The 10,757-nt window shown below is 40.1% G+C and overlaps 1 protein-coding gene across 1 annotated transcript; it reads left to right on the forward strand.

Moving 5' to 3' along the window:
* Positions 1-7,383: 7,383 nt before the first annotated feature.
* On the forward strand, positions 7,384-9,279 carry LOC6897583 (luciferin 4-monooxygenase-like). The gene is made up of 3 exons (XM_002137692.3): positions 7,384-7,573; positions 7,635-8,152; positions 8,221-9,279. Exons 1-3 carry the CDS (start codon positions 7,430-7,432, stop codon positions 9,194-9,196), a joined length of 1,638 nt encoding a protein of 545 aa, XP_002137728.2. The 5' UTR covers positions 7,384-7,429; the 3' UTR covers positions 9,197-9,279.
* Positions 9,280-10,757: the final 1,478 nt, after the last annotated feature.

Raw genomic sequence — 10,757 nt, forward strand, 5'->3', positions numbered from 1 at the left:
TGCCTTAGGTTCGTATTATTACTTCTTATTTTATTTTGATTTTTCCCTAGCGATAGTGCAACTTTTTTTATTGCACTATTTCCTCAAGACTATAGAATATTCTCTTAAACTGTAATCGAAACAATATTTGATCAATACCTACATTTGTATCTAATAATTACAGTGTGTTATAAGTTTATTATTAGTTTATATGGATATATTCTTGGTTATTAAATTTTCTTTTGAATGTATTTTTAATATTTCAGACAGAAGGGCCTATTGCTCTAGATAATTTTATTGCAGGATTCATCTTTGAATATAATGTTGAAGATAAATAAATAAATTTTCTCCTTTCTTAATTTTTATTACTTTTTTTTTATATTTTATATCGTATGCGTTATAATGTCTGTGTTTTTAAATTTGTCTGAATTACGCTGTGTTTTTTAACTGACGAGGGAGTTTGTTTCTTATCCGAATTTCTGGATAATAATTTCCGTTCTATGAATGTATGTACGTATATATTACTATATTACTATATTACTATATTAGAGCTTAAACCATTACCACGAAAGGATGTCTCATTTTCCCTAGGGGATTCTATGATACAAGATTGGATCATATTTGCAGTGCAATTTTGATGTGTTTCTAATGTGTTTCATTAAAAGAATATTGAATAGTAATGTAGTAATAGTAATAGTAATAGTAATAGTAATATGTTAGATTCAATTAATAAAAATCATTCATGAAAAACTAAGCTCGATTTAAAAATAAATGTGCTTCTTTTTATATACTTATAAGCGGATTTTAAGCCACAATAAATTAAATCACAATTTAGGCAAAAGGTTTTTTGTGAATAATAAATAGATACGATGCCTAAGCGAGCTGAAAAATGTATATAAATTCTACCAATATATACTTCAGTATTTGGTATTTGTTCATTAGAAACATGATTTAATAACCAAATTTATTCAAAGGGTTGCATCCTTCTCGGTATATATTTTCTATACTTTTTTGTATCTGTATCTGCTGTATTTGCAGCTTTGATAACAACTTTATTTCTATTTAATTGTATTGCATTTGTGTCATTACACCATATACAAGGTCTATTACACAATACAATCTCCTGTTAATTTTGGCCTACTCCATGGCCTATCAAGCCACTCATAATTCTTGAGGCAGCAACAAAACTTGGCAATTTGCAATAAAACACTGTCAGAAATATTATGTAGATTTCAGTGCGCCCATCTGGGCTCTGGCTCTTCATTTATTTCATTAACTACAAAGGAGTCTAACAGAAAGAAACAAAGAGAAAGAGAGAGAGAGAGAGGGAAAGGTAGACCAAAATCCGCCGCAGGCAAAGACTTGGCCAAAAGTGACAAATTGTTTCAATTCACTAAAGGACAAACAACAAAAAAAGGAGTAAGTAGGGAACAACAACAGCAACAACAAAGACAAAAGCCTCTACAATAATGGCCTAGACCAAAGATAAGGGGGCGAAGGGAGCCTGGCTCAGAGTTAGGAGGGCACGTGCTTTATATAACCCTTTTCTGGTTCTGGGCCTGAGCTGGTTTTCCATTCATTTTTTGGTTTTTTGTTGTTTAATATCCCTTTTCGTTGTTTTTCCCGTTGTTGTTTTCTTTGTGTCATTAGCCGCCGTGTCCGTGGCTGTGTCCGTGTCCATCTCCGTAACCCAGTCCGTTCCTCTGCCAGTATCCTTTTTATCTGTTGTACATGACATTTTGGCCTTTCTCATAAGTCCCGGACAGGCCAGCAGAAAGGCGGACAAAAGGTAGTCCAAACGAATGATGACGGCAATTTGCGGCTGATCCTTGGCTGCTCTTACTCTCTCTCTGATTCTTTCTCTTTCCAGAGCACCTCTTTTATGACTATTCTACATAATTATCTTAATTTTGCCTAAAAGCAGGCACAGAAATTCTCTTGGATTTTTAGAGTTCAGAAGCAGCCCAATTGCTGTTTGGCAATGCGCTTTTTGGGCACGCTCTGCTTTCTTGGTGACAATTGCATAGTGGTGCAAAAGTGATTGAAATTAAAGATATTTGAACATGTTAGGTTAGGTAGGGGTGGCTGCCAGGACTCACTCGGAGCCTAAAAGAAAGAAAGAGTCAAAAAGACCTTTCGTTTTATAATTTCCACTCTAGTAGCAAATCTTTTGATATACATTTTTATATCTAAGTATAATTATGATTAAAAATTGTTGTGTTAGAAAATGTAGTTGTGGAAAAATATCGTTTCTTAAACCTTTGCCGCAATGTGCCTGCAATTGCTGGAAGCCCGCAGAAGAGTGAAACTGCCAGGTCCGTATGCAAATTTCAAGCGAGTGATAAAAATTGACTCCTGCTCCGAAATGGAAATGCAGTTGGGGCAAAGCAAATATTTCAGCGTAAGTAAACTACATTAGCAACAGGAGCATACACTCAGAGAGGGAGATGTATAGAGAGGACGGAAACGAGGTGCAGCGAAAGGAGCGGCATCAGCTAGTTGGCCCTTGGTGTATTTGCCCGTGCGTCAGGTGCAGTTCGCTCTGCTCGGTGCCTCTCAAAAGCACCGTGCCCCAATGTGGAAACCTCTCTCTTACCTTTGATTACCCATCCCAATCCGGGTCTGAGCTCCGTATCCTGTATCTGTGCGGTTGACAGCCTGGTAGCTACCGCTTGACTTGTTTTCGAGAGAGAGAGAGGAAAAGATTGGTTAAACGAAGACCAACCGAAATACATACATATATAAAATATATAAAATTGCCACGGGGATAAATTGCAAACGGTGGAAAATGTAATGAAATGTTTGTGCATACGCGATGATATCGAAATTTAGCAGAAAGGGAATAAGCTAACGGGTACTTAAATATAAAGAAATATATAAAATAAGGTACCCCAAGAAGCACAGAAAAACGAATGCATTTGAAATCTTAATTCACTTATTTCTATTATTATGTGAATTAAATATTCATTTGCAAACTCAATATTAACCTGTGGACATCTAGATTATTTAAAGTTTCCAGTTTGTTAAATGGTTTTCCCTGCACATTTATAATTAACATAAATGATGAGTAGTCCTAGAGGTTTTACTTTCTAATCTTAACACATTTGAAGGAAATTTAGATTTATAACCAAAATATTGACTTAAGCCTGAAAGCCAGATGGCATCCAAAGATGGAGAGACACAGAGGGAGCGATGTCAAACAAATGCGATTAAAACTAAACTCGAAGACAAACAAGCACACGGTTTAGAGACGTCTGGGACCACAAATTAATGAAATAGTTGTGTTTACTTTTTCGGGGAATAAAAGGATACTATACCCTCGCACAAGCCTTTATCATGTGTGCAATAAGCAGAGAGCTCTGTGGCCAATTAATCGAGAGTGTTTGCTGCATAAATCAAGGCAAAGTCGGCCTGAATACCGCTGGCGCCACCAAAAAGTATGCAAAGTTATTTGCCAGCCAAGAATGCGGCATGCGCCTCAAGTTATGCAAACTATGCCACATGCAGGAGAATTCTACCTCCTTCTGTGCGGTAAGGCAAGTGGAGTGCGGAGTGGAGTGTGTTTTCGCTTTTGGGTAATCAGGCATCAAGTAGGTCAACGGCAATCAAAGCCAGAGATCCAAACGTAAATGGAAATCAAATTGTATTGTATTTCGAGTATTCCGAGATATTTTTGGTGGGGGGGAGGGGCTTACAGAAATACTTTCCGTCTTCCAAGCCACTGACCAATACAAGAAATCGTTGAACTTTTGTAATACTTTTCTCTTTTTTAAATTTAACAATTCATCTGGATAAATATATGCGTATAAACTTGAAATTCGATTTCCTGAATGGTATTACCTTTAAAAGTTATGGATATGATGTGTAATAATTGCTTTGATAGTTCAAAGAGATTTCGAGTAGGTTTTTCCTTACTTGAAATGATGGTATACACAGAAATAATAGAACATAGACTATACTTTTTTATCGACTTGCCAAAGCTTCCCACGTATCCTGAACGCTTCAAGCCCAAAAATACATTATTCCATTCCGAAAGTGGTCTAAGTCTCAATAATTTTAAGCTTTTATGTAGCAGTCGATGGTATGCAATTTCAACTTTTGAATCTCCTGTGAGATAACATTTAGCTAGCAAACCATGTTGTTTTTGCCCATCATTTTTATACCCGGTACTCAAAATGAGTATCCGGGTATATTCGATTTCTGGGTAAAGAGTATGTAACGCCCAGAAGGACGCATTTCCGACCGAAGTATAATTTTCTGCCTCTCTTTCACACACGCTTCCTCGTGTAATGTCTGCGCCCTTTGCCGGAGACATACTGACTGAGTATCGTGTATAAATGTAGAGTCGCGACTCTCAATGTTCCCCCTCGTTTTGGGCTATTTATGCGGGCAACACATTTTTAGAAATATCTTCCATGAAGGATAATGTTCTTATGAAAGTTTTTAGATTCCAAATGGATCTGCAACCTGTTTCCGTATCCCATTCCCAGCAAATTGCCTACTCCCCCGGAAAATTGGTTGCCAAGTCTAACCCTAATAACATTTGCTTTTTATAGCAATGGGCCCTCCCGCTTAGCAGGGTCTCTAATGCCAATTCAATTTGACTCTTCCTAATTACTATAAAGTATCGCAGATATTTAGCATTAATGAGATGGAAGACGTTCATCTCCGGAGGAAGAAGTTCAAGTACAAGTTTTAATTGAAATTTAAGCACTTAATTTGCCTAAATTCGGGAGAAAGGAGAAATGTAAGACGTTGTCTGGAATGGGCAACTCATTGATTGGCAGGGTGTCTTTGGATTGGGTTGCTCTATAAATACGTTACTCTCTTAATGGTGACCCCAAATGTAAGGTCCTTCCGTGCAATAATTTACATTGGTTCCCCTCTCGCATTCGCTTTATTTATGTACCGCAGATGTCACGTGTTCCTTTTGTTACTTTTGGTCAACGCCATTTCGCTGAGGGGTCTGTGGGCGTGTGCTCCTTTTGAAATGCTAGCCTTGAGTGAAATATGGCGCAACTTCATGAGGAGACGACATCAAAATGATGATGATGATGCCCCCCACGCGTTGGGGTCGGCGGTGGCGGTGGCGGTGACAACATTGTCGACGTCTATTGCAATCAAGAATTTATGTTTTCAACGCGCAGTTTGTCTTCCCTCGAAGGTGGGCCGGGCCTCCTCCGTGTCCGGGTTCGGATTCGGATTCGGCTGCGGATGGGTTTTTGGGCTTTTGGGCGTTCTGGTCTGGGTCTGGGTCTCTCCAATGCCTTTAGTTTGAGTTTTCTCGCTTGCTTGGTTAAACGCAATTTAGCTGCATTGCTCAAATTTCCGCTTCGCTATCGCGTTACCTTCTCCAACATCTCCAACTCTCTCTCCCTCTCTCTCTCTGTCTTTCTTTCACACTCTCCCTATCTCTTTTGCTCTGTCTGTATCTGTATCTCCTGGGGTGATGACACGCCGTTGGTGTTCGTATGGCAAAAAGTCAGCCATAATATTTGAGTTAAGTTTGGGGTTGCATGGCTATGGAGAATGAGCTCGTGGGTTTATCAACTGTTTGCTTGATGTTCTGATAAACCAATTTCAGTCTGGTGGTACGAGGGTTCATCATAAATTGAATTGACATGTGGGATAAATAGAAAGCTTTCTTTAATACCCGTAAGTGTTTATTTAGAACATAAGTTGCCTTATGGGCGGGCTAGGAAATTGAAAGATAAAGGTTTTGGCAAATTATTTGTGAAGTATCGAATATTCGTGGTCTAAAACCTATAACATAGAGTAAATATCTAATGGTTAATGGGAAAAATGGCCCCAGAATCGACGCATCTTTTCAAACTTAATTTCCAATGCATGGTAAACTTTAACCATAGATCACAAAATACCCATACTTCCATGAAATCAATCAGTTTAACTCATTGTCTTCTTTCCGTTCGAGCCCAGTCCCTAACCATTTCAAGTCCATAAACTTTTACATTGCGCCTTGGGCAGCGCCACAGTTTATGCAGTAGGAAAGTAGACACCATTTGACTGACATTTGGGGCATATTTATGGCCAGTCCATGGTCACAACCAGGTCCCAGGTACAAAAGGCCGCTCTCTGCTGCTGTTCAGCCATGTCAAGTGCAGTGACTGAGAAGAGACTGAAGTTCTTAACTTTGGCCGGCCACACCTCTCGGCAAAGGCTCTGCGTTCTCCATGGGCTGTCTGACGATAAGAGCCACTTGTCGGTCTTCCATTCAACATACTCGTAATGGATTATTCGGCATTTTTCACGTGTCTTGAGCCCGCCGGCGGCCAGCGCTTAACACATCTAAGGCTGTACACGTGGCAAATATTAATTTTCCACCTGCCCCTCAGTCTCTCCTCCACTCTCTGCCTCTGCATAAGCAAATTCTTTGGAGACTATTTACGGCGCCTCAAACTATACATTATCCAGGGTGCGTCTTGCGCAGGAGATAGTCATGTCAGCTGCCTATAAATAACCCCAGAGCTTGACATCAAATAATCATGGCCGTGTAAGCTTTGACTGGATTTTGCATGGACACACGCCCATTTCTCACGTAAAACATTGCCAAACATTGAAATTTTGTGGTGGCTGCGAATTGGGATGGAGTGGTTTTGAGAACGTTTCTTATGCGGGGGTTTTTGTAATATTATAGTACTTGGTAATTCTCTGCTAAGTTATAGGGAGGAAACAGTTTGGGGATATCTATCTTCCATTTCTGATGGATTTATTAGTAGTTAAAGGAATTCGTTTTATGTTTTTTTTTTGTGTCACCAATAATTGTGTGTTTGTTATTATTTTCGGACCAAAAAGTAAGTCTTTTCTGTACCTCGCCCAAGACTGTGTATATTCTTGTTGGATTCTGGGACCTGGATTCTGGATGAAGACGAGTGGGCAGATGGGCAGCGGCCAGAGAAGAAGCAGCGATGAAAAGACAATAAAAACGCCACGCGAAAACCCCCGCCATAGAACATTACCATTATCTTGAACTCTTTTAATTTTTCATTGCATACTTTTTGGCATTCATTTAAAATCAGGGCTAAGAAATGTTTCGAGAATAGGAGGTCTATAATTATTGCCCATCGAAATCTTTTTAGTAGGACGAATTGAATTGAATTGACTATTGAACTTTGACATTTTATTCGCGTTCAGTGACTCTCAACTTTTCCGATAGAGACTCATGACTGATAAGTCTCCCATCTGTTCCACCTGAATATCAGGCAATCAAAATATAAAGGTAAGTTGTAAACTTAGATATATATTTTAATGGTTTTACTTGATACCAGAGTCTTAGTTTTGCAAGAATACAGCCACGCGTTGTGCTTATCTTATGTGGGCGTGCTTATCTTCTGTTTGTCCCGAAACTCGTGTGGCTGCTTCTATAAAAGAGGCCAGCAGGCCACGAATCATCAACAGTTAGTAACACATAAAACCACTGATAGATCGCAAAATGCCTTACAAGCCGCATATCACCTACGATGACAATCTCAAGGTCTGGAGTGGAGGCGAAAGCTTGAACTGCTTTGAACCGCACCTATCGATTGGGGAGATCATCTTTCGGGAGCTGGAAAGCCATCCGAAGCTGATTGCCCAAGTAAGCTGCTTCATTTATTTAACCAGAAATATTATTGCAATTGCAATACCTAACCTTCTAGATCTCAGCCACTGAGAAGACTGTGCTGACCCGGGAAGAGGTACGTTTCAATGCAATGCGAGTGGCTAGCTATATGCGGGGACTGGGCCTAAAGCAAACGGATATTGTGGGCCTCATAGCCAGGAATACCACGCACCTGGTGGCCGTAGCCTACGGCTGTTTCTTCAATGGTATGCCATTCCACTCCCTAAACATTGCTTATGAACAGGACACCATAGAGAAACTGTTCAGCATCAGCAGACCGCGTCTAATCTTCTGCGATGGGGATGAGTACCAGAGAGTTCTGGCAGCTACCGAAAACCTCAAGCTGGACACCACAATCATTACCTTGCGAAATCATCCCATGGGATCCCTTTGCATTTTGGATATCCTGACCACACCAATAGAGGAAAACTTTCAGCCCGCTCGCTTGGAACCTTGCCACGATCAGACTTTGGCCATTCTCTGCTCCTCCGGCACCACTGGGGTACCAAAAGCAGTAACGATTAAAGACAGTCAACGGCTTTTATTGCCTGTTTTGTAAGTTAGACTTGAATGAAACCCGCTGTAAAGACTATTACCATCTTATATATTCTCATTTTTCACAGTCGTCTGACCTCTAATGATGTGCAATATGCACACAGCACCCTAGACTGGATTTCAGGTCTTTTAACCATCATTCTCGCTGGAGTGTTCAACAAAACAAATGTTATTGCTGACAATGATTTCGATCCCGCCTTCACGTGTCGTATGATCGAAGAATATAAGATCGGTTTAGTCTTTCAGTGTCCTTCCCACATGGCAATGTTGGCAAACTGTCCGGAATTCGAAAAGGCTGACCTGTCGAGCATAGAGAATTATATTTTTGGTGGCTCCCGCAGCTCTTTGGAAGTTCAGAAGCGTATTCGTAGCCGAATCAACGGAAATGTGATCTTTACCTATTCCATAACAGAGATGAACAGCGCAAGCACGCTGAACCTTCACTTTGATGAAAAACCCAACTCAGTCGGTCGACCTATATCTGGGAATAAGGTCAAGATAATCAATGAACAGGGTGTGGCTCTGGGCCCCAATGAAGAGGGTGAAGTGTGCCTCTTCAATGGCCAGCATTGGTCTGGCTATTATGGAAATCCAGAAGAGACGCGAATGATTCGCGACTCCCAGATGTGGTTTCACTCCGGAGATTTGGGCTACGTTGATGAAGATGGCTTCTTATTTATAGTTGATCGCAAAAAGGACATGCTCAAGTACCAAAACATCATGTACTATCCCAACGAGATAGAGACAGTCATCTCCCAGATGCCGAACGTTGCCGAGGTCTGTGTATTTGGCATTTGGGATGAGGTCAATGGCGACGAGGCCGCAGCCTCAGTGGTGAAGAGGTACGGCACCGAATTGGTGGCCCAGGATGTTTTGGACTATGTACAGAAACATATTTCCACCAAGTATAAGCAGTTGAATGCTGGAGTCATCATTGTAGATGATCTGAAGCGAAGTGGGAATGGCAAAACGAATAGACGAGCCAACAAGGATCATTTTCTGAATGTCCAAAATAGGAAAAGTTTGAACCTAATAAGTGGCTAAAACTATTTCTCTAACCACCTTATCAAAAATATTGAATAATAATTGAATATAATAAATAAATATATTTAAAATTTGTACAATTATTAAATTTAAATTAAATCTGATGTTCCCCAAACTTCTAGAGATTTCTGGAACACTTCAGATAAACTGAATTTGAGGCGAATTCAAATTTGCTCCACATCTTTGTCCACCATTTTCATTCAAACACTACATCAAATGAAAATGTGCTAAAATATTGCCTCAAATGTAATTTCAATCACTGCCAGTTCCTTAACTTATCAGCTTAGATAGAGATCTAGGGTAGACCCAATTCGACAGCTTTAAGACATAGACACGACCATGTACAATCCCTGAAGCATTCCTTCCCCCCAGCAACTTTCTACTTGGCTTACTTTGTTTATGTTTCGGCTAACCAAAAACAAAAAGAAAAATTTTGCGATTTCCATGCACGTTTTGCATGGTAAAAGGTAAAGGAAAAAGAGAACAACGGGAGCCAAAAAGAAAACCGAAAGAACGGCTAGCTTGGTGCCGAACATTATGATACCCTTTTAGGTTGATTGCTGCTATATTGCGATACATATAAAGTATCGAAAATTATATAGAATTTACAGATATAAACTTTGCTATGGTCGATATAAAAATTGTCAGTAATATTTTTTCGAAGTGGAACTTGGCTAGGATATCCAATCACACGGCCGGATAGAGCGGATCCTGATTTTAATCATTAATGTATGTACATCTCTACATATTAAGGTATGTATTAAATTATAAAATTTCGAGCAACATCTGTTTAGAAATCGACAACCTTCTTTAAGGGTATCACAAGAGCAAAGTAACCAAAGAATCCTGGAGTACGAGCAGAATGAGAGACGAAGGCAACTGAAAATAAAACATCAATTTTTATGCGACAATTTATTGCGTTTTCCCTCTGCCGTTGCCGGTTTTTCTTCGGCTTTTGGAGTGTGTTGGGCACGTGTTCTTTGTGTTTTTTGGGCATACCTTTGGGCGTCTGATTACATAACAGAAAATGTCAATGTTTGTCAGCCGGCAGCTATTAGATTAGACAAGGCGGTTACCTCGAACCTGTCCCTGTCCGTGTCCGTGTCCATGGCCGTGTCCGGGTCCCTGTTTCTGTTTGTCCTCCTTACGCCATCCCCCATTTCTGTGCCTATTCTCACTCCCATGCTGTCGGAGAGGGTCCTAGGTCCGGGAGATTGGCAGAGATGGCAGCGTTGACTGTGTGCGAATTGTCTGCTAATCTTTACAAATTTGAGGTGCGCATTTGTTTACGAGCTCCACGAGGGATAAGGCTGGAGACGGAGCAGTGATGACTTCTGGCTAAGCTTAGGCTTTAGGCTCCCGTTTCATTCTCATCTTAAAAGAGCAAACCAAAGGAACTCGGAAGCTGTCGTGCAAACTAATGAACCAGTCTTAACCGTGGGTTACTGCGGTACTTAATGTGTAAGGAATATATGTTTATATAGTTTAATTTTAAACATATTCTTCGTGATTTTTCTGATTTTTTAATGATGCACCAACCCCCAATGTGAAGGAAGTAAAA

Source organism: Drosophila pseudoobscura, chromosome 2 (assembly GCF_009870125.1).
Source record: "Drosophila pseudoobscura strain MV-25-SWS-2005 chromosome 2, UCI_Dpse_MV25, whole genome shotgun sequence".
Lineage (NCBI taxonomy): Eukaryota > Metazoa > Arthropoda > Insecta > Diptera > Drosophilidae > Drosophila > Drosophila pseudoobscura.

Coding starts and splice junctions, on each gene's coding strand:
- LOC6897583 (XM_002137692.3), top strand. CDS start 7,430: ATGCCTTACAAGCCGCATATCACCTACGATGACAATCTCAAGGTCTGG. Junction 7,574..7,634: donor ATCCGAAGCTGATTGCCCAA/GTAAGCTGCTTC, acceptor CTAACCTTCTAG/ATCTCAGCCACTGAGAAGAC. Junction 8,153..8,220: donor CGGCTTTTATTGCCTGTTTT/GTAAGTTAGACT, acceptor CATTTTTCACAG/TCGTCTGACCTCTAATGATG.